We start from the raw sequence: 27,979 nt of genomic DNA on the forward strand, positions 1-27,979 counted from the left end.
CTCAAAATCCTCACAAGGCTTCTTTATTCATTCAAAATTGTAATTGTATTAACAATGAATCCTTCCTGGAAATTCTCCCAGGAAGTTGGGTTTCTTTTCCACTGTGCAAACACAGCAGGGAGGACAGATGGCTATGAATGGCACATGAACACTAAAGGAGACTCACTAGCTGCAAGTTTCATCTTTGGGATTCATCTTTCATCAGTTTCCTGGGAGAAGTTCCGGTTCTGAGGCAGGCTTGTTTGTCCTGGGTATCGCGGGGTCTCAGCCCGCCTTGCCCACCCTGATAGGGGTTCTGGGTCTCTCAGGGACATCAGTGGCAGGGCAAAGCTATCCCCAGCACTGCCCCATGCATGGGGAATGGGGAGCCACCCAGTGAGAGCAGGCGCCGACACGCAGCCCCCCAGTCTGCCCCACAGCCCTGCAGCAGCCCGAGGGCTCACACTTGGAGATTTACAAATCTCCTGGGTCCTGGGGGAGCAGGGAGTGTGTATTTCTCCATCTCACTTCTCCCCCAGTTCCTCCAGTTTTGAAGATACAGTGAAACACATTAAGAGACAGGATGTCAGAATGAAGTGTGTAAGGAAAGCTCCCAGCCATGCCTCCTTCCTCAGGGCCGCCTGAGCGTCAGATGTGCTAAGCAGCGGTGGTACCTGTAACCATCATGTCAGCTAGGGGCAGGGCTCCCTGTGGCTCAGCAAAGCCCAGGCTGCAGGGATGGGGTCGCCCACCACGGCCCGGGTAGGAGCTGCAGGAGCCATAATCCGAGGGGTCGGTGCAGTGCGCATCGAGGGATCCCCTCACCTCCACAGATGGCCTGCCTGGAGATGCCGTGGGAGCCGGCTGCAGCGGAGGCTCACGTGTGCGAGGAGGGTGGCTGTGTGTGCACGAGGCAAGGAGCGGCCACGTCCTGGCCTACGTCCTGCACAGCTTCAGCGGGAAGTTCTCCGTGATGAGGTGGTCAGCATGCAGCAGCACAACGATGTTTACCTCAAACTCTGATGGGAAGATGGAGATGGTCAGGCACAAACCAGACGCCACCTCCACCCGGCCCTGGGAGCTTCCACGGCAAGGCAGCAGCGTGCCATGCAACAGGACATCCCTGAGCGATCAGCAAACCAGAGGTCAGCCCCATCGGGTCAGCCTGCCTGTGTGCTTTCCCTGAGTGAACCGTGGCCTCTTGCGCTGTAAGGCATCCTCTGCCCACACACATTCCCTTCTTCTCTGCTGAGAATACTCTAGAATCCTTCCCATTCATTTGTATTCTCCTGCTGCTCCATTTGCTACATTTGGCAACAGTCTGAGACTCCGGCCCACCCCTGCTCCCCCGCACCTGTGTCTTGGTGTCATAGGTAGAGCCAGTGGCATCAACCAGGACCCCGCTGCCTCACTTCTGATCCATGACCTGGGAAAGCAGCAGAGGGCCCAAGTGCTTGGCCCCTGCAACCACATGGGAGACCTGGATAAAGTTCCTGGCTCCTGGAATTCTACCTCACCCAACCTTGGCCATGTAGCTATCTGGGGAGTGAACCAGTGGACTGGAGGCCTCTTTTTGTCTTTCCTTCTCTATTTCTTCTTTATTTTTTTTTTAAGTTTTATTTATTTTTATTTGAAAGGCAGAGTTACAGAGAAAAGGACAGAGATCTTCCATCTGCTGGTTTACTTCCCAAATGGCTGTACTGCCTGGAGCTGAGCTGATCAGGAGCTTCCCCTGGGCCTCCCATGTGGGGGCAGGAGCCCAAGGACATAGGCCATCCTCCACTACTTTCCCAGGCATTAGTAAGGAGCTGGATCGACAGTGGAGTAGACACTACAAGAGGAAGTTTAGCTTGCTATGCCACGGTACCAGTAAACTGCCTTGGACAGCTTCTTGCCAGCGGCTAGGGTGATGACTAACAGACGCACAGATGGACAGTAGCTGCCCACCTGCCACCACCCAGGCACAGCCTGGCCCAGCAAGGCCTCAGGAGCCCCTGCTGTGCACCGTGCAGCTCCCTTCCTGCGCTGTGCCCAGGCCAGACCTCCCAGGCACCAGCAAGCCATGCAGGGAAACCACAAATTCCCCATGTCATGAACACAGCCAACATGGCTGCAGGAGGTGGCCCCAGATGGCCTGCAGGTCATCACCATGTCATTACCACGGGGGCACACGCACTTCCATCACGCACCTGACAGTGACACCATGACTACTTCCTAAGATGAGCCCAGAAATGGGTAGTGCTGAGTACCACCCCATCCATTTCTGAGAATCCAACTGGGCTCCACCCGGGCACCCCATCTCGGAGAGCCTAAGGGGCAAGCCCACCTTCCTCTTGGAGGGCTTTCAAACCATCCATAGTATTTGCTCTGTGCACGCTCAGCTGCTTAGTCCTGTGGGCCTTGGCTCTCAGCTGTACCTCCGCCCGCCAGCCCACACCCGCAGGAAGGCACACCCGCGGGGGGAAGGTGGTGCTGTGCACTTACCCACTTTGAAGTTGGTGGTCTCGAGCGTGGGGCAGGTGAAGAGCCTGGGGAAGACCATGTGGATGGGCACCGAGAGGCCCCTGCACACGTCGCCGTCGGCGATCTGGATGTTCTGGATCTCCGTGGCGTCGCGGGCATAGCCTTCCGCACAGCCTGCGATGGGACGGGGGTCAGGCACACGCAGAGGCCACCGAGCTCACACGCAGGCCCCTGTGCCCTGCATGGAATCCCCACCAAACGCCCGCTGCAGAGGCAGGCGCTCTGCAGGATTTCCCAGCATTCCCTGTTATTCCTTCTGCAGGATTTCCCATGGATCAGAATGTACTCCCTAGATCCTAGGCCTTGCCAACAGAACCCCTGAATTCCTGTGCTGCTGGGTTGTGGAGGGGAATCTGTGGGAGGTGTGGGTCACCCCTGTGAGTGGACAGACCTGTCTGTGGCTTGATGGGCTGCAGGGAATGGCTTGTGGGAAGCGAGCATTTGCTGGTACACACGCAGCCTGGGATGCGTGCTCATCAGCTGTCCCAGCCCGCCCGTCACGCTCTCACACAGCACCCACGGCAGCTGATTTGATCGAGCAGAGAGGTTTAGTTGGCTCACTGGCTGGAGGATCAAGGGCACAGTGCCCGCCTCAGCTCAGCCTGGAGAGGGCACTCCTGGTTGTATGCCACAGGGTCCCACTCTGCTTCCGACACCAACCCCCAACTGGTGTTAAGGACTTCCCACCAGGCTTTTCCCCTCCTGGTCACTAGCTACATCAAGGACCAGATCTGTGACACTCAACACGTGGTGGGGAAGAGAAACCACGCACACACACCAGCATTGCTGACCATGGAGGGCTTGCGGGACAGAGGTGTGGCAGGCCTTACCGCAGGTCTCCACGCGCACCAGCTGCAGCTCAATGCTGCGGATGGCGGCGTCCGAGTGTTCCACCACCAGCTCCCCCGTCAGGGGCTGCGTGATGACGCAGTTGGTCGAGTTGAGGTGTCCTCGGATGAGGAATTTGGGGAGCAAGGCTCGCTAGAATGAAAGAGGAACCAAAGGTATCAGCATTAGAAGGAACCCATGGCCACGGTGCTGGAGAACGGGGAGGCAGCCTGGGCACGGCCCGCTGCAGAGGGGCAGCAGCCACACACCTTTGCACTTGACAAGACTGACTCTGTCCCTGGTATGGCCAGTGGATGGCCCAAATCCTTGGACCTTTGCCCATGTGCCCATGTACAGAGCCTGAGGAGTTCTGAGCTCCTGGCTTCTCATCGGCTCAGCCCCAGCCACTGCGGCCATTCGTGGAGTGAACCAGCAGATGAAGGTGGATCTGCCCCCTGCCCCGCCTCTCTCCTGTCAAGAATCGAGCTGGCTCAGCGGCGCCACGCTCACCTTACCTCTTTCACGTTTTGCAAGGTTTCTGGGGTGATGGTGAAGTCCACAGGGCTCGGCGTCAGCTTCCCCTTCTGAGGCTGTGGGCAACACTGGCATGTCAGGGTGTGGTCAGGCGGCCTGTCTCCCACCAGCCAGCCGGGAGGGCTCGGTGGCCAGCACGGGGTCCTGGCTTCCGCTGGCCGGGAGGGCTCGGTTACCAGCACGGGGTCCTGGCTTCCGCTGGCCGGGAGGGCTCGGTTACCAGCACAGGGTCCTGGCTTCCGCTGGCCGGGAGGGCTCGGTTACCAGCACAGGGTCCTGGCTTCCACTGGCCGGGAGGGCTCGGTTACCAGCACAGGGTCCTGGCTTCCGCTGGCCGGGAGGGCTCAGTGGCCAGCACGGGGCGCCCTGCTCTGTTGGGGCTCCCCTTTCCCCCAGCACTGTTTCCCCACCTGTAAGTGTGGGGCAGATGCTGGGCCCCATCTGTTCACTGTCTAGGTGAGAGCGCAGAGCAGAACAGCATCCCTGGGAGGGCCGGGCGTGGGCCCGAGGGCTGCTCCTGCCTGCCTCGGGAGACGCTGAGGCCCAGAACGGTCAGAGTGGCGCTTGAGTCGACCCCAGGGCGCAGGGCTGACTGCTGGCCTCCCCGGAGACTCAGCCTGCCGTGGGAATGTGCATCAAGGCAGCAACTGGCTGCTCACATCGCCACAGAGCCGGGCTCGCTCTTTCTCTTCCTCTGTAACTCTTTGAAATAAAAGAAAAACTAGCTTACAAGAAATGTGTGTTTTGAAAAAGTTCTAAAAATTTTTTGCATCCTATTACCTTTTAATTCCATTTTCCATGAGCTTTCAGAAGAGCCCTCAATTTTTTGAGTCTAAGAGGCTTGTGAATATCTTCTTTAGTGACTATATTCTTTCTTGCAGCATTTGCAGCAATATTTAACTCATAAACTCCAGGACCAGTCACTGCGCAACCACTGGTGAGCTGGGGGCGGGACAAGGCGGGGCGGGGCCTGGTGGGGCTTGGCCACAAAGCATCCCTGAAGTGGCCGCAGCCAGGGAGGCCTGACAGTGTAACCAGAAAGGGCCGCTGGGAGTCAGGGGTTGTGACAAGTTACCAAAACACAACACTCAGCAAACCCAGGGATCCCTGACCAGGCCCACTGCTCATACTGCAGACGCAAGTTCTGTCTTTTCACTTCACTGGCATTTAAAGTTTCTGCACACAGAAATTTCACAAAGATAAATAAAAACAAGGCAATGGGGCTGGCACCGTGGCGCAGCAGGGCTAAGCCACCACATTTCATGTCACCATCTCCTGTCAGGGTGCCTGTGTGAGCCCCAGCTGCTCCACATCTGACCCAGCTCCATGCTCATGTGCCTGGGAAAGCAGCCAAAGACAGCCCAAGTCCGTGGGCCCCTGTCGCCACCTGGGGAGACCCGGAGAGGAGCTGGCTCCTGGCTGTGGCTTGTCCAGCCCCTAGCATTGCAGGCGTTTCGGGAATGAATCAGAGCTCGGAGCTGTGTGCTCTCTGTCAGTCTAAGGGCCTCAGGCCCTGCTCTCGTACCTTCTTCCTGGGTGTATGTGCCAGGAAGACAAGGCCTTCACTCGTCTGCGGGAGGGAGGGGGGGCCTCGTGCCAAGTCCATGTGCCATGGCAACCTCGAGGGGAAGGGTGACATCTTCCAGGGTACAGAGCACCTTGCTTGGAGCCTGCTATAAAAGCAGCCAATTCCTCAGCGGAGGCAGCAAGCCACCTGCAGGTGGGCACCTAGGTGGCCCGTGGCATCCTGCCAGGGACTCCGGGCCACAGGAAGACACGCACAAAGAGGCTGGCGCTTCTGGCTGTCTCTGACCCAAGCATCTCGGGGCTTTGGGCACATCCAGGCACCGAGTTGGCAAGCTGAGTGATGGGCCTGCTCCTAGCAGTCAGAGTTCAGAGCCCAGGGCCAGTCCCAAGGGGAGCTTACCGCAGAGTGGATGATGAATTCACAGGCCTTGGTCAGGTCCTTGGCCAGCAGCGAGCGCTTCATGTCACAGCGCAGCGTGTACTGCAGGGAGAAGATGTGAGAGAGGTTGGCTCAGGGGAAGACCAAGGTGAGGGAGCCGCGAGCCTATGACACAGGGCTGCTGGGAGAGGGGCTGTGGCCTCGGGGACAGCACGGGGCAGGGCAGGGTGGCCCGAGAGTGAGTGCCATGCCCTGAGGACCGGGCCTGCGGTCAGGCCAGCACCCATCCCCTCCCCTGAACGCAGACAACACAACATCCCTACCACTGCAGTGTGCATCAAGCGAGAGGCTGTGTGGGCAGCACCTACTGCCTGCCACGGCAGCTGCCCATGGAGGAGGCCTGGAGCGGCACCTGGCACCCTGCTCGCTCACTGGGCACTGTCCCACACAGCTCTCAGCCACCCTCTGGCCCAGGAGGCTTCTAATTCCCCAGAGAGGAGACCCAGGGGCTGCAGCCTCTGCCTGCAGCGACGGTATCCCATATGGCTGCCAGTTCAATTCCTGGCTACTCCACTTCCAGTCCAGCTCCCTGCTGACGCGGCTTGGAAAGCAGCCGAGGATGGCTCAAGGCTGCTGCTACCCCCCCAACCTCACCATGCATAGGCAGACCTGGAAACAAAGTCCTTCTGTGGCATAGGAGTAATGCCACTCTTATTAAAAAAAAATGGTTTATTTGAAAGGTAGAATTAGAGACAGAGACATCTTTAATGTGCTGGTCCGCTCCCCAGATGACCACAGGAGCAAAGGCCAGGAGCCTGGGAACCATCTGGGACTCCAGGCAGTAGCAAAGACCCAAGCACTTGCACCGCCTTCCACTGCCTTCACTACATGAGCAGTGAGCTGGCTCAGAAGTGGGGCAGCTGGGACTCAAACCAGGGCCCACACAGGATGCCAGCAGTGTAGGTGGCAACGTACCCACTACACTGCAAGGCTGGCTGGAATTGTTTCTAAATCCGGGAAAGAAGTTGCTCTACTGGGGTGGCCAAGCCAGCGGCCAGTAAGCCCGTGGCCACTCGCTCACAGCCAGCTCTGCTGTCGCCAGCAAAGAGCCAGCCTGCCTGAGGCTGAAGGCTGCAGCGGGAACCCTGGCATCCCTAGCGTGTGATCCAGTCTCCACTGTTGGGCCAAACCATTTGAACTGGATTTGTGAAACCTGCAAATGAAAGGGGCGCGAGGCATTAAGCATAACAGCAGTGGCTGGAAGCTGAGTCGGGGAGGGGAGCAGGGGCAGCAAAGACGCCAGCGGTGACATGACTGCCCATTCCAGGAACGCCCAAGCTCTCCTGCGCCCACCAGGTCACTGGACCCTAACACCTGGGGGAGAACAGCTGGGCTCGTGGAAGCAGCACCTGTGGGTCACAGGCACACATTCTAGCACATTCCCTGCCGCAGGCACTGGGCCCCACTCCTCACGCCATCATCTCACGGACGCCCCAGGAGCTCGGGGGACTGCTGAGGTCACAGGGTTGGGGTTCGGGTGGACACGTGCCTGCTGCCGAAATCCACACTCCGAATCCTTATACAAGCTGAAGCAGCTCGGTGTTTTCTGCCTTTGAGATTCTGCCTTGCTTGCTTGGCTGCGGGCTGTGTGAGCTCCAGGCCTGACAGTCTCCGTGACACCTGGCAGGGCCCGTGGCAGAGCACTCCTCAGGGAGGAGACCTGGGGTGCTTGTCAGATAAGTTGCTCACTGCCCTATAGCTCACCACTTTGTACTTTTTGAAAGTTGCTTGTTTCAAACCCACCAATAGAAGCCTGCCAACTTGCTCTTTTTAAAAGTTAACAGCTAAACTGACCAATCATGACTGAATAACTATATGGAATTGGCCTGAAATGTATAAACAGCCTGTTGAGCCTCAGCCCTTTGGCCTTCTGCCCTTCGGCCCTTTCTGCTGCCCGTCCTGCTGCCCGTCCTGCTGGCGCCCAGCCTGGGTAAACCCCCTTGATGTGTTTGCATTGACTTCGGACTCCTGGTGATTGCGAAATCTGAGCACAACCAAGGCAGGGATTTGGCCGTGATCACATCTGGGACCCTTCCGTCTACCTTCTCGTTTTTACACAGGGGGCTCAGATGCTGCGTGTGACCCCAGAAGCTGCTCCGCTTGGGATCTGGCCCCCTGCTAATGTGTCTGGGAGACCCAGGAGAACGGCCCAACTGCCTGAGCCCCAGGCACCCATGTGGGAGACGTGGATGGAGGCCCAGGCTCCTGGCGCCAGCCAGGCCCACCTCCAGCAGGTGCGGCCGTTGGGGAGGCGAACTAGCCAACAGAAGTGCTCTCCCGCCCCATGACCTCTCTCCCAGGCTCCACCGTTGCTGTGTCAACTAGATCTCAAAAAGCAAAAGAAGGCACATGATGGAAACCAAGCTAAAAAGGAGGGCGCGTGGCTGGGTGGAGCAGGTGAGTTCCCCAGGGAACGTGTTCCAGCTCAGCTCCTGGGGACTGTCCCGTTTATTCACTGCTGCTCGGAGACACGGGGACATGACCTTGCACATGTAGCCTTCTGTCCCTCATGGCAACATCCAGAAAAGGATGAGACTGGCATCTGTGAGCATGCCCGGCCGATGCGCACAGGCCCGACGGCCAGGGAGGCCAGCAGAGCCCGTCCCTCCAGCCCACACCTCAGTCTGCACACTGCATGGTGACCACTGAGGACCAACCGTCGAGCGCGCAGAGCAGCCGGATGCCGGCCGAGCGACCGCACAGAGCCTCCTCAGCCATTCCAGATCTTCAGGCCAGGTACCACAGGGTCAAATGCTCACTTTTCTTTTTCTTTTTTCTTATAGAAAGCCAGATACGATCCAGGTCCTCGTAGTGCTGACCAAGAATCTGTGCATCTCCACGAGACCATCCCTCTGAACCTCAACCTTTAACCTGGCCATGACTGCTATTCCTAGCACCTGCCCAAAGCTTCTGGAATACACAAGGGAGCCCAGCCAGGAAGGACCAGACACATGGCTTCTCCACACAGAGAGGTTTACTACAAGCAATGACGTCACACGACATGGGCTTCTTGCCAGCAGATCTCTTCAGCAATTCATTAAGTTCACAACTTGTGCTGCAACCCTCACACATCCTCTGCTGGCCACGTGCCAGGCCCAGGAGGCTCCTGACCTTGAGCCCTCCCGCACAGCCCCGGCCAGCCAGGGCGCTGGGGGCTGCGGGCACAGAGTCACCTTTCTTCCTGTGGGACAACAGGCAAGCCCTGGCCCTGGCCCCGGGGTCGTGGCCGCTCCTGGGACAATGGTGGCCGCAGTGAAAGATGCCCTTCACTAGCAGAGGTGGCCGGAAGTCATAACTCCACTTGCCCTTGTTTCCGAGGCTCGGTCCCAGGAGCAGGGGGAGAGGGGAGCCTGTGTCGCAGGGGCAGCCTCTGGGGCTATGCAACAAAGACAGATCTGTAAGTGGAAAATGGGCGAGGGAGGGCTGGGCCCCAGCAGAGAGGAGCTAGGGCAGAGCTACTGCCAAGCAACGCCTGTCGCCCGCCCCCTGGAAAAGCAACAAAGAGAATTGAATAGAAGGCAGTAAGAGCGCCATTCCTGCAAGAGGCAAGTCCCACGTGACACATCCTGAGCAGCCTGCGGGACACACGGCAAAGCCAGCAGCCACGTTCCGGTCCCGGCACGGATGGCACAGAGCTGTAAGGCAGCGTGCCGGCAGGTGCCCGCGCTCACCTGGATGTTGACGAACACGCCGTGGTAGGTCTCGTACAGGACCTTGTTGCCCTTCACGTGCAGCGGAAACTCGAAGGGGATCTCGGTCTTGCCGCTGGGGAACTTGCCGGGCTTCACCATGTCTATGGTGCTGTTGAGGATCTGGATGGGCTGCAAGCAAACACGGCTGCTCAGGCAGGGGTGCGTGCAGGGAGCCCCGGCAGCACGCTCAAACACAGCAGCCCAGGGCAGGGGTGCGTGCGGGGAGCCCCGGCAGCATGCTCAAACACGGCCACCCAGGGCAGGGGTGCGTGCGGGGGTAAGTGGTATTATCCGCACATCCACAGTGAGAAGGCGGAGGACGGCCCAGATCTAGCTGTATGATGCGCGTGTGTTCCTCGGCTCACACGGGGAGCTCTGAGGAGCGACTTTCAGTCGCCTGCGTTCGGGAGGTCAGCGTGTGCAGGAGCAGCCTCCCACTCAGGGGAGACAGCAGTACTCAAAGTTTCAGTTTGGCACTTTGGACCACGTCCACGGCCTACGGACGACGCGGGCACCTGCTGCCACGCTGAGCCTCCCCACGGACAAGCTTCCCACGGACAGCATCACACCCTGGCTGCCGCCCGGGCCCTCCCTCCCACCCACGGAACTGTCCTGACACCCCCTCCATGCAAGGTGCCAGATGCCAGCCTCTGTGCCCGCCTGGAGCGCAGTGCTGCCCCAAGGCCCATGCTGGCTTCCTTCCGGCCGGGTCTGCGGGCGTGTGCACTGCGTCTACTGCGCTTTCCAGACAGTTCCGACGTGTGAGCCCAGACTACATACAGGGAGGGCAAAACTACTTCAAACAATCCCGGCGAGGAAAAAAAAAAGAATCTTTAAATTCATGCAGTTTCCATACTACACATTTTCCATGACATCTGTTGGAGAACCCGCCAATAATTGCTTCAAGTAAGTTTTGGCTTAGTATTACTGAAAACAACCACTTAGAAGTGAGACTACAGAGCCCAGTGCTGTAGCCTAGTAGCTAAAGTCCTCGCCTTAAACACGCTGGGAACCCATATGGGCGCCGGTTCATGTCCCGGCTGCTCCGCTTCCCATCCAGCTCCCTGCTTGTGGCCTAGGAAGTCAGTCAAGGATGGCCCAAAGCTTTGGGACCCTGTACCACATAGCGACCCGAAGGAAGCTCCTGGTTCCTGGCTTTGGATCGGCTCAGCTCTGGCCACTGTGGCATCTTGGCAGTGAGCCAGTGGACAGAAGGCCTTTGTCTCTGTCTCTCCTCTCTGTAACTCTGCCTTTTCAATAAAAATAAATCCTAAAAAAAAAAATCTGGACACCTAACACCCAATCCCACTGGTGAACGCCTTCCTCCCCATGAACTGTCCACCCCCTGCGCTAACACAGCCCCCGGCGAGCAACACTCTAAACCTGAAAACTGATGCTACAAGCCCCAACTCCACCCCCCGCAGGCGCTGCTGTCAGCCACAGCCGAGGCCAGCAGTGCCCACAGCCGAGGCCAGCAGTGCCCACAGCCGAGCAGTAGCAGAGTGTGTGCAGTTTCCTAGCAGGAACAGGTGCCCGGCCCCCGCGATGCCAGCAGCGGGCAGCCGGGAAGTCGGGCAGCCGAGTGGCCTCACCTTCACGGAGTTATAGAAAGCTTCAAAGACGCCCACGCTCTTGGCACTCAGCTGTAGGTTCACGGTTCCCTCCATGGTCAAAGTCACGCCCTGGTGCTGGACGGCGTCCTTGCTGGATATGACCACCACCCCGGAGAGCATCTCCTGTGGGAGGAGAGACAGCGCGCTCACATCTTCTCCTGCACACCTCCAGGGCAGGTTCCAGAGGTGCCAAAAGTCACCTCTGGGCCCTGCGGGGGTGGCGGGCACCTGCTATTAGGACCAGGCAGGGCTGGACACAGCAACAGGGTGAGAGGTGTTGGCCCCACTCTACCCTTCAACCCTGGAGCCAAGGACAGACTGCAGAGGGTGAGGGGACAGAGGCCGAGGGCAGGTGCACAGGCCAGGCACAGGGCCCTGCGAGAGCCGGCATGCCCTCCCAGACCACAGGTGTGGGAGACCCGGAAGAAGTTCCTGGCTGCTGGCTTCAGATCGGCTCAGCTCTGACCATTGTGGCCACTTGGGGAGTGAAGCAGAGGACGGAAGATCTTTCTCTCTCTCTACTCTCTGTGAATCCAACTTTCCAATAAGAACAACTACATCTCACAAACAAGAACAACTCCTCTGGTTCCCAGGAGCGTGAAAAGGTCAGGGGACATGTAAACTGAAAGTATGTGCCTCAAAAAGGGAATGCGCAATTTTGATTTAAAATCTGTAAACATTTAGAAGATGTATTGATTTATTGGACGGGGGAAGAGAGAAGCAGAGAGGGTTATTGATTTCCCATCTCCTTGTTTGCCCAGATGCTCACAGCAGCCAGGCCTGGGCAGGCGGAAGGCAGGGCTGGGACTCGCATCCGAGTCTCCCACCTGGGCAGCAGGGGTCATCTTCCACCCCCAGGCACACTGGCAGGACGCCGGGCATCCAGAACTCCAATCAGCACTCCGATGTGGGATGCCTGTGCTGCAAGTGGCAGCTTAACCCCTATTTCACAATGCCAGCCCCAGAAAGCACAATTTGAAAAATGCAAACTTGTAAGCATATTTCTAGAACTTGACTTGATGGTCAGTACGCCCGGGGCATACAGTGAGAGAACAATGGGAGGCCTGTTAGCAACAAACAGCCCAGCGGCCGGAAGGCATCGGCTCCTGTGTACTCAGCTCTGGGCTGGCAGAATTCCGCGACCAACCAGGGCCTCTTCCCGCCTGCCTGCCTGGGGCAGTCTCGGCAAAGCAGCAGCGCAGTACCCTGAAGTGAGCAGAGCACGGACTTTACGGCTCCAGAGACCCTTCTGTCATTACTGCACGTAAGTAAGAGCAGGTTGGAAGACAAAATACCACACTGCTCCCACGCTGGCTGAGGAGCAGGCATGCCCACAACACAGACTCAACTCCAACCACAAGCGGGACCCAGCTCAGCCCTGGGGCTTGCAAAACCAAGCTGCTTCACGCAGGACACTGGTCATTCTTGATGAGCGCGGGCAAAGGGGGCTGGGCACCGACCAGGGGCACGGAGAGGGGCATGGAGAGGAGCTTCATGTCATGTCACCATCATGAGTGGCAATGGCCTGCACCGGGCCAGGACTGCCAGTAGAATGGAGGACTAAGAGAAGGGCCCGGTGCAGTCACCGCACGGGCAGGGCCCTCGACCTGGGAAAGGCGAGCAACCAGCGAGAGGAGCAGACACCGGCCGGCACCCCGAGAACACGCGAGGTGACAGCCTCCTTCTGAGCCCTCAAGGGACCTAAGTGGGTGTTCTAAGGGACAGCCCAGTGGCTCAACAGACGAACAGGCTCTTGTTCGCAGCACTGACATCCCACGTGGATGCTGGTTCGTGTCCTGGCTGCTCCACTTCCCATCCAGCTCCCTGCTTACGGCTTGGGAAACTAGGAGAGGACGGTTCAAGTGCTTGGGTCCTGAAGCCACATGGAGACCCGGAGCAAGCTCCTGGATCCTGGCTTCAGATCAGCTCAGCTCCGGCAGTTTCACACCTGGGGAGTGTGCTAGCAGTAGATCTTACTGTCTTTCCTCTCTGCCTTCCTACTAGAAAAAAATAATCTTTAATTTTTTTGTTTAACTTGGAAAGGCAGATCAGATTTATAGAGGGAAGGTCAGACAGAGAAAGAGCTTCCATCCACTGATGCACTCCCCAAATGACCACAATGGCCAGAGCCGAACCGACCTAAAGCCAGGAGCCAGGAGCCTCTTCAGGGCCTCCCATGAGCCTCTTCAGGGCCTCCCATGTGGGTGCAGCGTCCCAAGGCTTTGGGCCGTCCTCAACTGCTTTCCCGGGAGGCGCAGGCGCGGCAGGAGCTGGCCAGCAGAGGCGTGCCCACCTTTCCCTCCCCTCCCCACAGCTCCGACAGGACGCCTGGAGACGGGCCCAGGCTGGGAGCACCGTGAGGACACTGCAGTGAGGACTTACGCACAGAGCCCCGCAGATCTGCTCCCTGTCCTGCGGATCAGAGCAGGAGCTACAAAGTCAGGTGGGGGAGGCGTTGGAGGAGAGAACGGCCAAGTGCGAGGATGACTCCGGAGAAAGATGCTGTTGGTGCGGCACTGGCACCCCGGGGAACACACAGCACCCTGCCCCCTCGCTGCGTGCCCTCACTTCTCCACCTTCCACCCCACCTCACACACCGAGGCTCCTGCACAGCCCCTCCCTGCACAGGGCTCCTGCACCGGGCCCCTCCCCAGCATGCCACCCCGCCTCTCACCCCCAGCACTTCCCACCTTCTAAACGCTCACAGAAGCTCCCGTCTGTTCACCGAGTCTGTCCACCAGCCAACGCTGACTCAACAAACGGCACAGTCGTTACCGGGAAGCAAAGGTGCCATCAGGCGCTCGCTGTTTTTACAACTGACGGAGCTACTGGCTTAAGGAAGAACAGCAAACACAGGTGTGAAAGCTGAGGTGAGGAAGGAAGAGACAGAAAAAAAGGCTCAGAAATAAACTGGAAGAAGGAAGCTACTATAGAACAGAGGATGAAATATACATAGGACAGAAGTGAGCATATGCAAATATACCACACAAGCACTTGAAGCTAAGAAGAATCCCACAGACAGACAAGGAACACGACAGGTTCCTAACAAAGTTCTCAAATCAGAAAACTGAAGCGGGGCTGTCGCTGCGACACGGCCGGTAAAGCCATCACCTGGCCACCAGCATCCCATAGGTGCCACTCTGCGTCCCATCCTGGCCCGAGGCCCTGGCCCCCTGCCGCACTTGTGGGAGGCCCAGTGAAGCTGCTGGCTCCCGCCTGCTCAGCAGGCCACTGAGGCCACCTGGGGCGCGAACTCACGGATGCAGGAGCCCTCTCGCATCCTTGCTCCCTTTAACTCTTTCAAATAAACATCTTTCTTTACTAATAAGGCCTTATTTTCAAAACTAATTTTTAAAACATCCGAAATCAATTATTTAACAGGAAAGGTTTACAATTCCCACATGAGGAACACTTAAGACATGCCCAAAGGTCACAAAAGAAAGAAAATATTGAGACACCCACCACACAGTGCTGTTAAACAGGAAATTCAGGGCACTCTCAGCAGACTCATCTTCCCAGGAGTAAATGAGGGCAGTAAAGAAAATAGCATCAGGGGGTCTGGCACAATAGCCTAGTGGATAAAGTCCTCACTTTGCATGCACTGGGATCCCATGTGGATGCTGGCTCACATCCCAGCAGCCCCACTTCTCATCCAGCTTCCTGCTTGTGGCCTGGGGGCACAACAGAGGACAGCCCAAAGCCTCAGGACCCTGCACCCGTATGGGAAACCGGGAAGAGACTCCTGGCTCCTGGCTTCGGATCAGCATAGCTCCAGTGAACCAGTGGACAGAAGATCTTTCTCTGTCTCTCCTCTCTGTAAATCTGACTTTCCAATAAAAATAAACAGATGTTTAAAGAAAGAAAACAACATTTCTTTCTTTTTGGGGAGGGGGCTAGTGTCAGGTACAAGTTCCCACACAGCAGGCGCTGGCTTTTACCGCAACACCAACCTCAGCAGACGGGATTTCCAGCACAAAGCACCAGTAAACTGGCCAGAGGAGAGGAAAAAAGAGATGGAGTCTATACTGCAAATCTGTGTATAGGAAAAGTCCTCAATGCACTGAAGATCTAAATATAAAAGCGTAAAAAACAAATTCACCAAAACAAAGCTGTGAGGGCGCAGGCGTTTGTCCCGCACCAAGGTGCTCAGCTTGGATCCTTGGCTGAGCTTCCCGTTGGCGCGGCGTGGGTCGCCCGAGCCGTGGGCTTCCTGCCACGAACAGGCAGGACCTGCACGGAGTCCCCGCGCGGGCTCTGGCCACCCGCACAAGCTGTGGATGGCGGCTGCCTTTCTCTCTCTACTGCTCAATTTTTAAAAAAGCTTCGGAGAAAACTACAGAATGTGATTTTTATCATATCAAAGTGCAGCAAATCTAAGAATGTCTCCCAACTCTGAAGTGACTAAAAAAAGTTTCTGCTTAACCAAAAAAAAAAAAAGTTGCAGGCAATATTGGCATGTAAATGATATCCTTGGTGAACTATGACAAAGAGCTAATTTCCCTCAGAACTTTAAAAAACTGGAAAGGTGACATGATCATCAGAGTTTACAGAGAAGAAGTATAAATTACACTTCCCCTATGAAAGTACATTTGGTCTCAACAAAATATAAATACCAATTAAAACCCAGATTTTAACATGGGACTATCTCGCACAGGGACTGTTCAGTAGGCCCCTCCCAAAATGTTGGGCATTGTCAGCAGTGCGGGGCACCCCAGCACACACCACTGCAACACCCCAGCAGTGCGGGACACCCCAGCACACACCACTGCAACACCCCAGCAGTGCAGGACACCCCAGCACACACCACTGCAACACCCCAGCAGTGCGGGACACCCCAGCACACACCACTGCAACACCCCAGCAGTGCAAGACACCCCAGCAGCGCGGGACACCCCAGCACATACCACTGCAACACCCTAGCAGTGCGGGGCACCCCAGCAGTGCGGGACACCCCAGCAGTGCGGGACACCCTAGCACACACCACTGCAACACCCCAGCAGTGCAGGACACCCCAGCACACACCACTGCAACACCCACAACACTCGGAAACCGCCCCGTTCTCTGCCGGGGCAGTCACTTGCACGAACACACACAGGGCCGTGTTGGCTCCCCTCCTCCGCATGTGTTGCTGCGGGAGGCAGCTCTGGCCTGTCCCAGCCGCACCGAGCATGCTGTTCAGGGCCGTACCAGGCACCCTGCGTGAGGGGGAAGTGAAACGCCGCCGTCTGTGCACACTGTGGGTTCTCACTCACTCATCCGCCCACGGACACTTGGGTCAGCTGATAATGAACCCACAGGTGCCTTTGACACACCGAGGTGCACGCAGCAACGGGACGGCTGGGCCCACGGTGAGCACGTGGTCAGTTTGTGAAGGACTGCATGCTGTTGTCCATGAGGCTGAAGTCTGAGATGTCCATGGTCAAGGGCAGGAGGGCCCTTCTGCAGGGAAAGACCTCAAGGCTGCGGGCGGAAGTCAGCTGCACTGCACTATTTCCTACGTAGGACTGAATGCACCTGCTGGAGAGGGCGGGCCGCTTCATGACCACCACAGTTCTGGCTAGCACTGTGACTGCCCTGATGGGCCCTCGAGGTCCTTGTTGCTCCCCAGAGGCCCAGGGACACATCAGCACGCCGCCGCCCCCGCCCCGTGCACATCTCAGCTAGAGACCAACAGTGAGCCACCTTCGATGCCAGCCCCAGGAGCCCGCCAGCACATCCAGTGGAAAAACACAGCCCGAGTCGATGAAGGCAGCTGGAGCCCCGCCCCATCCCCACCCAGGAGAGCGACAACGCTAGCTTCCATCGGCCAGGTGTCTGCAGATGCCTCTGTCCCCGCTGCTCTGTGTGACACTGGCTGCCAGCTTGGCTGAAGACCAGAATAAACCATCACCAGGGATCTCTCCACAAGCAATGGCAGTGGAACAGAGGTTCCAGCAAGGGGGATTCTGAACAGGCCGTGCCTCCTCACATCCATCCTGAGACACTCGACCTGGGGGCCACGCGAGCTTATCACAGCCATGATTCTAACACTTTTCCTCATGATGCCCTGAAGGTCCTACAAAGCGCCATCCACATGGTAACTCAGCAATGCAGAGCCGTGAGCTACGGACATACAGGTCGAAGCTGGGCGAGTCTCCATCTCATTCGACCAGCAAAAGGCTACAGGTGCACACTGGAATTCGTGCCGTTTATGCGACATGGAGGCAGAGGCGGCTATTTTCCCGCTGGATGACAGCGTGGGAGGGAAGGCTGACCGCCGAGGGGCACAGAGGCAGCTTTCTGGGGGACAGACTCATCCTGCATCCCGACCATGTCGGTGGTTACAAACACCACTACCCCAGATACGGTGAGCGATTGTGTACAAATCACACCTCCCCTTTGTCCCCGTCATCGCCAACTACGGAAACCAACACAACCCTGGGGTCTACTTTCTGGATGGCAGGACCATCACCTCCAAACAATTACTCTAGTAAAACCTGTAAAAGCCAGTTTGCTTGTGAGGGAACTGTAATGCATGGGGACCGCCTTGTGGCTGAAGATGTCACATGGCAGTGGCGTGTGGAGGTGACGCATCTGGGAGGTTTGTGGGATTGGGGGTGGGGGGCACTCCTGACTTTTTGACACCTGCTCTGTTATGTGGCATCAGGAAGCGGCAAGGGCGCCACCAGAGGCTCCTGGAGTTCCCAGATCCCAAACCCACCAGCCGCATCAACTTCCATTTGTGCAAATGACCCCACCCCGGGTGTTCTGTGACAGCAACTGGAAACGAACCAAGCAGACGGTCAAGCCCACTGCCAGCAGGACAGAAACGCTGTCACCCCTCACTCACTGGTGAGGGACCCCCACCCCGTGCGGCAGACACCGTTCCAGGCACCTGGCATGGTGCTGAACAGAACAGAGGCCTTCGGGCGCTGGCATGCCAGTGGCTCTCTGGGCTGCAGCCTGGCATGGGATGGCACCACTTGTCTGGAGAGCCGTGACAAGCCAAATGAGCGGGCACATGGCAGGGCTAGCAGGTGGGAGCTGGGGTTGCTGGTCCTGAAACAGGACAAGAACCCTGAAAGGGGCAGAGGCCTGCCACCCCCATTCACATGAAGTCAACAGCGGTGAGGCAGTCAGGCACGGCATGCGCCTCCAGGGGTGGGAGGCGACACGGGAGCACCATGACATGCCCACCTGATTCCAGATTTCAATGACATTAGCACTCCCCGAGGGTCTGGGAAGTTACTGGTTTGGAACGAATGGCATAAATGCACACAGAGTCCAGACTATAAAAGCAAGCTTTGAGCAGGTCCCCAATTACAAAAGAGTCTGGGAACTGGCATAATTACATCCTCAAGTAATTACCATGGAGTACAGGGACTGGGCCAAAGAAAGGCTTTGTGTAGCCAGCCCAGTTACATAATGAGCAACTGCAACTGGCAGCAAAGAGCAACCGCAGCCACAGGAAAATCATGCAGGAATGAGAATGCAAAGCGTTTCCTCTAGCTCCGCACCAGGGGACAGCAGCAAACTTCCGAGGCAGGCAGCCCAGGTGAGGAGCAGCCTGGCGGGCCGCTGTTCCCAAGCTGTGGCTCCAGCAGCTGGCCAGGGAGGCAGCGCGCCTGCGCGGGCGCCTCACCTGCCTCATGCTAATCCCACGTGGGCTCGGGGGTCAGATCGCTGGAGCACGCGGAGGACACTGCCAGAACCCAGAGGGAGAGCGGGCCGCATTGAAATCCCACGTGGGCTCGGGGTCAGATCGCTGGAGCACGCGGAGGACACTGCCAGAACCCAGAGGGAGAGCGGGCCGCATTGAAATCCCACGTGGGCTCAGGGTCAGATCGCTGGAGCACGCGGAGGACACTGCCAGAACCCAGAGGGAGAGCGGGCCGCATTGAAATCCCACGTGGGCTCGGGGTCAGATCGCTGGAGCACGCGGGGGACACGGCCAGAACCCAGAGGGAGAGCGGGCCGCGTTGAGGTGTCCACTGAGTGCTCATGCGGAAGCAGAGAGAGAGCAGGATTGCAGCATTTGCATTAGACACACTTGTCTTGAACTTTCTTAGTGAATAAAAAAGAAAAAAAGAGACACACTCTCAAATGCTGGCTTACATTTTTTGAACTATCCAAAGTAGAGTGGCGTTTGGCCCAGCAGTTCAGGCGCCACCTGTGACACCGACACACACTGCCGGGGACACAGTGGGGGATGGCCCAAGCATTTGGGTTCCTGCCACCCACACGGGAGACCAGGATGGAGTTCTGGTCTCTTGGGACACACACATACACACACACACACACACACACACACACACACACACGGGCTGGCGCTGCCATGGGGTAGCACATTAAGCCTCCATCTGTCACCAGCAACCTACACATGCGCCAGTCCAAGCGCCAGCTGCTCTACTAATGGCCGGGAAAGCACTTAAGATGCCCATCACTGAGCCTTGCACTGGGTCCTGCACCCCTGTGGGAGACCTGGAAGAAGTTCCTGGCTGAAGCTCCAGCCTTAGTGGCCATTTGGAGAGTGAACCAGCAAATGGAAGATCTCTCTGCTGTAACCTTGCCTTTCACATTAGAATAAAGCTTTCAGAAAAGAGAAAGAAAAATGTTTTTAAAGGGATCTGCAAGGCGCGGCCACACACACTAGCTGCTCCTGCAGGGACTTCTCTCTGTAGATGTTGTGGGCTGTAGGGCAGTTGCTCCAGCAGCTCCATCTGATAGGACAGCGGCTGACACCACGTGCCTGCTGGGCGACAGTGAAATCAACGCCCACGTGGACTCTGTCAAGGGGACGGGTGAGTGAGGACTGATGGACTCAGCCACGGCAGAAGGCCAGGGCTGCTGGGGGCTGCCAGGGATTCGCCCAGGACATCAAGTCACAGCTCGTGTGCCCTCCCAGGGTCACTCAGAGGCCCAGCCACTCGGCCATCAGTAACCCCGGGTCAGTACGGCTGGCTGCAGCCTAGGCTCCTCCGCAAAGTCAATGGGTCCTTCCCAGGGCGAGCTGAAACCCAATGTCAGGAGGTCATGGGGAAGGTGGCAGGGAGCAGCCCATCTAAGTCCACTGGTCCAAGAACCCATGCTGAGTGCTTCAGCAAGGAGAGGGCCCAGCAGGTTCCTGGTCTGCATTTGGCCAGCACTGGAGTCCTTCCAGGATAACAACAGGAAGCTTTAAGCCTTGCCTCCTGCCTGTGAGCTTTGGCCAGAAACCAAATACAAGTTGGTGTGCACAAACATCAGCTTTGCTGGCTCTGGCTGGCCACTGCAGCCAGTGCTGGGCCTGTGCCGGAACCCCCACAGCCACACCGGGATGTGTGGGAGTCAGGGAAGGATGAGGACGCACACAGATGACCCTGCAAACAGAACTTGCGCTGTGGCTCCTTACTGGTCTACCGCAGCCCATTCCACCTGAGCGCGCAGCCCCACAGCCTCGGGGGGGGGAGGGGAAGCGGCCACACACCGGAAAAGGCTACCAAGTCAGTCTTTCCTAAGAGTGTGGGGATACAGACCTATCTGGAACCCTCCCATGTCATCGAAGTGAAAAGCCTCCCAGCCCTCAGGAACCTGCCTTGCTAGGACAGCCAGCAGAGAGAAGCAGAAAGCAGTGAAAAGGGCTGTGACGCAGACTGACAGGTGTCAGAGGGGCCAGCCCATCCCAGGGGGAGGGACGCAGATGTAGGGGTAAGAAGGCACACATTTTAGAGGCCAGGGCCAGGATGGGGATGAATGAGACAGTGGCAAGGAGGTTCTGGAGGCCAGTTGAGTGCTGGGATATGAGGGGAGTCAGTGACGCTGGGCCGGAAGTCAAAGGGGAATAGGAGGGAGCCAGGCACTGCATCTCGGGAGAGCCACCTGGGCAGGAGCAGCCCAGTGGGACACCCAGTGCTGGGCAACCATTACAGCAGGCAGCTGAGGCCTCCAGGTGCAGGCCCCAGGGACAGCAAAGCTGGCAACCAGGGCAGAACCCAGGGCCATGCACGGGCAGAGGGAAGGCAGAGGACATCCTGGCCGTCCTGGCCGAGCGAGGTCTCTGCCTGGCTCCGAGTCAGAGCTGCACACCGCGTGAGGGCATGCAGCCGTGGACCAGCAGGCGCCGCTCAGCCCCACAGCGACAGGCATGGCCCCTACTGCTTCACAAAGCTCAGACGGCTCAGATCTGTCTGGAAATAACTTGCGGGCATCCTGCAACGGCTAGGTTATGACTCTGGAGGCAGCTTTTCCGGGGCACCGAGTGAGAGCAGAGAAACCCACTTCAGGGCTGTACCTTAAAAAGTTTCCACTTCACCAAACAATGTGCAGAATCCCCCAGGTGGAAGACCCCAGGTCTTGCAACAGCATTTCAATTCATCCAGTTACTAAGAAGCCAGCAGATCCAAGTAGAACAATTCAACTTTTTCAAAATTAGTATTTTAGCTTTACAATTGTTCTTCAGAATAAGGAACAGCTATGGGTAGGGTTTCTTTGGGGTTTTTTGTTTTGTTTTGTTTGTTTTTAAAGAGCTACATGCAAGTCAATAAGACAGACGCACACACCGTACTCTGCCCACAGTGCGCAGATCCTGTCACTGCCACCTTGCCGGGCTGTGCATTTCTTATTTATAATTGTCACAATCATATCACTTAACAGTGCCATTTTCATGACTACCTGGACAGTCAGAATTTAAGAACGTAAAACGTCTGGATGAATGAAAACAAATAAATTACATGTACGCTATAGGGAGAGTTACTGCAGAATTCTCCCGGTAAGCTCTCCCAGTGTGTAATACATAAGGCAGTTGAGTAAAACTTTCTGGTCAAAGGTCAGTTGTGTCAAAGAAGTAACATCAAAATCAGGCTAAGCTTTCAGGACCAAAAAACGACTTTTCCCTGTCCCTGGCCCTGCTTCCTGCACACAGACGGCAGGTAAGGAACTGGCGATCCATCCGAGGCACGGCCACGCTGTCCGCAGCAGCTAGGCCAGTGGACAGGACAGTGTGGCGGGACAAGGCAGGCCCCTTCCACGGTGTCCCTGCTGTGCGTCACAGTCCAGCAAGGGCAAACCACGGTCCTCTCCTGCACCTGTGTGGAGGAGCCCCCCGGAGGAGGCTCTCACACACACAGAGACGGGGTGGGGAGGGAGAGACTCGGGGACACACAGGCCTAGGTCGTGCATTTGCCCCGTCAGAGCCCGGGGCCAGTGTGGACGCTTCCCAGCAGCCGCGGGGCTAGAAGACTGGGCAGCTGGAAGGCTCCACGCTAGGAGAGCGCTGCTAGTGAGGCATGAGCAGTGCAGCTGCAGATCCAGCGGCAGGCGCCTGCGTCCCACTCCTGACTGACCACACCACGCACAGCGCTCAGAAACCAGGGAAGGAAGGAAGGAGGCAGGACGGCGGGGTTCCAGGCCCTCGGGAACACCTACATCCACAGGGAGAAAGGAACTTGGGGCTGCTTTCCACAATTCTCTGAGCCCGGATGACTTATTCTTCAACAAATATCAACGACAGAGAGGGTTTCCCCGGGAAGCTCTGGGGTTGTGCCAAGTTCACAGTGACTCTTCCACGTGTCTAGCATCAACAGCTAGACTGTGGCTCAAATCTTATGCAGCAAACCCTGCAAGGTGCCAACGCGCTCACAGGCTCCCCCTGTCGGGCCACTGTGTAAACAGCAAGCAGGCTCCCAAACTTGTTCACACGCTCCAAGGCTTCATTCAACTCATCCTTCAACAGTCTCCGGGCAGCAAACTGGCACGTGCTAACAGGCGTGGGAATCCAAACACAAAGAAAACACAAGATGATGCAGGGCTGGCTTATAGACTTACACAGAGCTGATCAGGCAAGGTCAAGGCCCATGGAGCATGCGTCTGTCAGCCAGGACTGGCCACGGCTGGGTCCCAGGAGACATTTTCCCTTCCTCTCCTCTCACCCCGTGATCTCTAGACCTCACATCTCTCAACTGTCACACTCTCAGCCTTTGTTGCTCCTTTTCTAATACTGCTCAGAAAGAATCTTCTAGAACTTAAGTATTAAAGTAAGAAATTATAGGGACCAGCACAGTGGCATGGCAAGCTAGCCCTCTGGCTGCAGTGCCAACATCCCATATGGGCTCCGGTTCATGTGCTAGCTGCTCCACTTCAAATGCAGCTCCCTATTGGCCAACAGTGTCCTGCCACCAACAAACCTGCAAGACAGCAGGTGCCAGGCCAAGGACCAGGGGCCCTGCCACTCACGCAGGAGACCACGACGGAGTTCCAGGCTCCTGGCTTCAGCCTTGCCCAGCCCCAGCTGTGGCTACCATCTGAGCGAAGCAGAAGATGGAAAGATCTTGTCCCTCCCTCTCTGTCACACTGCTTTTCAAATAAGTAAATCTGGAAGAAGGGGGAGTTACTAAATCATTCTCCCTAACCAAGCAGCCCAAATCCAGACCCAGTTCATGCCCTGGCCTGTGATTTGGGACTGGCAGAGCTGTGCCCAGTGTCTGGGCTGCCTCCTAGGTGCCAGGCGGCAGGCTTGGCTGTGAGGCTGCGGAAGGTGTGTGGCCAGGACAGGGCGCATTTCAAGCGCCATGGCCACCAGGGCCTCTTGCACACGTCTCGGTCCAGGCTGGCCAAGGGGATGCTAGTGGCACACACCTTTGCCCTGTTCCCCGTGTGTCAACAGTAGTTGGAGGCTTGCCAGAGCACACAGCGCCTGTGGTTTGCCATCCAAGGGGACGTGTTTGCTCAGGGGACCACAGCAAGCAGTTGAATGGGCCAGCACAGGTTCTGGGGGAACATGGAGCAGGCTTTGTGAATGGGATCGCCCTCTGACCCCAAAGCGTGACCAGCCAAGACGGCTCCGCTGCTCCCGCCTCAGGCCCACTGGAAGGCCCGCAGCAGTCACTGCTCAGCCCTGACCTTCCTGGGCCCAGCCACACAAGGCATGATTCTATCGTGGCCTGGTCACATCTTAGTAGCTTTGGAAGCATTTGAAAATGGACACCAGGGAAGCAGCTTTTTTTTTTTTTTTAAGAAAGGAATGCTCATTAACAAAAAGAAATAATAATTTAAAAAAACACCATTGAAGCCTTTCACAAAATATGAACACTCTGCAAGTTGCAGCAGAAATGGAACATCCGCAGGAGTCTTCCCTGTTGTCCTGGGCCTGGGAGGACCCACTGGTGGTATGTGTGCCACTCCACACACACACACACACACACACACACACACACACACACACACACACACACACGTGCACACGTGCACACGTGCACGCCCACCCCGCTGGCTCTGCTCCCATGCACACATTTCTCTTAGCTTCCTTCTCCTCGCGCTCACTCTGCCATCATGACTGGTCTTGGCCAGTGTCTGGCTCCAGAGGGCTGGGGGGTGGGGGGCAGGACCCAAAAGGGAGGATGCCAGGCACAGTCCTCGGGTGGAGAGCCATGGGGCAGAGTGCGCTGTGGCATTGGGTGGGAAGGGGAAAGCCCGGGCCCTTCTGGGATCATGTGACCTAGGCTCAGCTGGCTTTGAAGAGTTATAGAGAAAGGGAGAGACAGAGAGAAAGATCTTTTATCCTGGTCCCCACGCTGAGTGACTGCAAAGGCCAGAACTGCCAGGCCGAAGCCAGGAGCCAGGGGTTTCTTTCAGATCTCCCACATGGCTGCAGGGGCCCACGCACTTGGGCCAGCTTCTGCTGCTTTCTCAGATCAAAAACAGAGCGACTGAGTCAGCACCGCAAGCAGCAGCTCCACCAGCTATGTCACAACGCGGGCCCCGTTCCTGGCATCGTTTCTAAATGTACTTCTCATCACCTGAACTGACGGTTGGGAACTGTTACAGAAAACATCTCAGCTCTGAAACTGCTGCTGCAGCTCGGAACAAAAGGTGCTAAAGTAAGTCTGTGTTAAGGATTTATTTGAAAGGCAAGGTGAGAGGAAGAGGGAGGGACAGACACAGTGAGAAAGATGGGAAGCACAGGAGAGCGGAGCCCTCCCATGCACTAGTTCAGTCCCCAGATGCCCACAGCAGCCAGTGCTGGGGCCAGGCGTCAGTGACCTTTTCCATGAAACAGAACCTACTGTCCTCTGTCAAAATGTGCAGACTCCACTCCGAGGGAACCACGAGCAGCAATGGACCTTATCACAACCTGCAATGTTCGCAATAGCATTCTTCCTAACAGCCCAAAGCTGGAATCCAGCCAACTGTCCATGAGCAGGGGAAGAGAGGAGGAGGGCCTGCAGCCGCAGTGGAATATCACTAAGCCGCAAGGAAGGGACCACCGAGTGACCCAGGCTGTGCAGCGTGCACGCACCTGCAAAACCTCCTGCCTGCTGGAGGAAATCACCCCCAAGGGCCACATGCCGAAGGCTTCCATGTACATGGAGGGAAGATCCACAGACACGGGGTGTCCGGGAGATTGCTGGGGATGATCAGGGAAGCTGTCTGCAGGAAGGAGTGCTGGGGGACCACAGCGCCTGCGTGGGGGACACGTTCTGGAACACCACACACTCATAGGTGCACAACCCTCAGCATATCGGAAATCACCGAGGTCTGCGAGCTGAAGGATGGATGATGGCAACTGAACTATGTAAAAAGCCACTGCTTTTGAAAAAGGAACACAAAGCAGACCCAGAGACCTTTCCATCGGATTTAGCTTTCGTAGTTTCACTTTCATTTTTGTGGCTACATCATTTGAGATTTGACTGTGGTCAAATCAATGACTGTGCTCCTTAGCATCTCAATATTTCTCACAGGAGGCACCATTTTCCCAAATCACCAAAATATCATGCTCTGGAAACTCAACACCAACACAAACTACTATTTCGCACACAGCCTCATACAGATTTATTTTTATAGGAAAAAAAAAAGGCACTGGGTTTGCTTCTGCTGTCCCTTTATTCTTTCAGCCACACTTCTAAGGAAAAAAAGAGGTGCTGGCACCAGGGTTTACAGGCCAAGCCTCTACTTGCAGTGCATCCCATATGGGCACCAATTCATGTCCCGGCTGATCCACTTCCCATCCAGCTCCCCGCTTGTGGCCTGGGAAAGCAGTTGGGGACGGCCCAACACCCTGGGACCCTGCACCCACGTGGGAGACCTGGAAGAAGTTCCTGGCTCTGAGATTTGGGTCAGCTGAGCTCCGGCTGTTGCGGTAACTTGAGGACTGAACCAGTGGACAAAAGATCTTTCTATTTCTGCCTTAGAATTGACAATGATTGGGATAGGGGAGCTAGCACTGAGGGTATAGCACATAAACCCACCACCCACAATGCTGGCATCCCATATGGACACTGGGTCACGCCTCATCTCAAACACAACCGCTGCCAATGGCCAGTGAAGGCAGATGGTCCCTGTGTCAGGGAGGAAGCTCCTGGCTTCGGCCTGGCTCAGCCCTGCCCAGAGCAGGCATTTGGAGAAATGAAGCAGCACACGAAAAATCTCTCTCCCCATCTCTCTGGTTACTCCGACTTTCAAAAAATTAAATCTTTAAAAAAATGTCATCTGAGAGGCTGGCACTATGGCTCACTAGGCTAATCCTCCACCTTTAAGAGCCAGCATCCCATATGAAAGCTGGTTTGTGTCCTAGCTACTCCATATCCCATCTAGCTCCTGGCTTTTGGCCTGTGACCTCTGTCTCTTCCTCATTCTGCAAATGTGTCTTTCAAATAAAAATGTTTAAAAATCAGTCAAATGAGACAGAGAGCTCACCCACTGGTTCACTCCTGAAAAGAGTGAGACAGTCTACGGCCAGGCCACCCTGATGCGCCCGATCTCGTCTGAAAAGAGAGACATCTGGGGCTGGGACATGGCTGAACCAGGGGGCACAGTACTCAATCCACTGCCCCATGAGGGGGCAGAACCCCAAGTGCCTGGGCCAATACCGCTGCCTCCAGGGTCTGCATCCACCAGCAGCCTCAGCCAGCACCCTGTGCCCACCTGCGCTGGGCCTCTTCCAATCTAGAAACATTTTACTGTCACATTTTTTTTCAGATTTATTTATTTTTATTGGAAAGGTAGACCAGATTTACAAAGAAGCAAAGCCAGAGAGCTCTTTCATCAGCTGGTTAATTACCCAAGTGGCCGCAAAAGCCAGAGCTGAGCTGACCTGAAGCCAGAAGCCAGGAGCCTCCTTTGGGTCTCCCATGCGGGTGCAGGTCCCAAGGCTTTGAGCCGTCCTCGACTGCCTTCCCAGGCCGCAGGCAGGGAGCCGGCTGGGAAGTGGAACCGGCACCCATATGGCATTCCCTAACTTGAAAAGTGAGTTCAGCCACGGAGCCATTGCGCCGGGCCCTCCTGCCAGTCTCTAAGGATGTGTCAGCTACGTGACAGACGCCCCTCCTCTCCTACAGGGGGACTGTCAGCCAGCCTCCTTAGTGGAGGCCCCCCGATTCCTCCACGAAAATGCAGCTATTCCCTTCCGTAAGGTACCACCGGGGATGTGTCCCGGGGAGGCGGGACGCGTCACACTGCCCAGACCGCTGCCACTCACAGCACCCTCATCTGCTAGGAGGGTGTGAACCGCCTGGGCCAGCCGCACACACCCTGCAGGGCAAGGCCGTGCGCTTCATCCCGCCGGGTGCGGGGCGCCGGGGACCACGCGAGCTGCAGGCCCGCCCACCGCCCCACTCACCCCGGCGTGATACACTTTATTGGCTCTTTTAATCTTGATATCCAAGGAGGTCCCCATCTCGGAGTCGCGACAGCGGCGTCACGTGACTTGCGTCACGTGAGCCGTTCAACCCTCGCTTTCCTGCTTCTTGCAGGCCCGTGATTGGCACCGCTCGCCCCTCCCCCACGCAGGCCCAAGAGGGCGGGACCGCGCTTTAGCACCGCCCCATCCGCCATGACAGTCACGTGCCAGAAACCTCCCGCCGGTTTCCTTCACGCTGAGGGGGAGGGAGGAA

The 27,979-nt window shown here is 56.8% G+C and overlaps 1 protein-coding gene across 4 annotated transcripts; it reads right to left on the reverse strand.

Annotated features, from left to right (window-relative positions):
• On the reverse strand, positions 1 to 27,808 carry VPS26C (VPS26 endosomal protein sorting factor C). 4 transcript variants are annotated; one of them, XM_040980808.1, is made up of 8 exons: positions 27,706 to 27,802; positions 11,115 to 11,258; positions 9,502 to 9,651; positions 5,792 to 5,872; positions 3,846 to 3,920; positions 3,333 to 3,483; positions 2,464 to 2,616; positions 1 to 998 (listed from the first exon to the last, which is right to left on the reverse strand). In XM_040980808.1, the coding sequence occupies exons 1-8, from the start codon at positions 27,760 to 27,762 to the stop codon at positions 916 to 918; spliced, it is 894 nt and encodes a 297-aa protein (XP_040836742.1). In that variant the 5' UTR covers positions 27,763 to 27,802; the 3' UTR covers positions 1 to 915. The 4 variants fall into 4 exon arrangements, with proteins under 4 accessions (XP_040836742.1, XP_040836743.1, XP_040836744.1 ...); XM_040980809.1 differs by lacking the exon at positions 5,792 to 5,872; XM_040980810.1 differs by lacking the exon at positions 11,115 to 11,258 and having other exon boundaries at positions 27,706 to 27,800.
• Positions 27,809 to 27,979: the final 171 nt, after the last annotated feature.

This window comes from Ochotona curzoniae, unplaced genomic scaffold (genome assembly GCF_017591425.1).
Source record: "Ochotona curzoniae isolate NIBS_2020 unplaced genomic scaffold, NIBS_Ocur_1.0 contig_3498, whole genome shotgun sequence".
NCBI classification, from domain to species: Eukaryota; Metazoa; Chordata; class Mammalia; order Lagomorpha; family Ochotonidae; genus Ochotona; species Ochotona curzoniae.

Bases quoted from the DNA above. Each gene is read 5' to 3' on its own strand.
- VPS26C (XM_040980808.1), bottom strand. From the start codon at position 27,762: ATGGGGACCTCCTTGGATATCAAGATTAAAAGAGCCAATAAAGTGTAT. The intron at 11,259-27,705 runs GTGAGTGGGGCG...CTCCTCCCACAG, and splicing joins ATAAAGTGTATCACGCCGGG to GAGATGCTCTCCGGGGTGGT. The intron at 999-2,463 runs GTAAGTGCACAG...TCTTCCCATCAG, and splicing joins GACCACCAACTTCAAAGTGG to AGTTTGAGGTAAACATCGTT.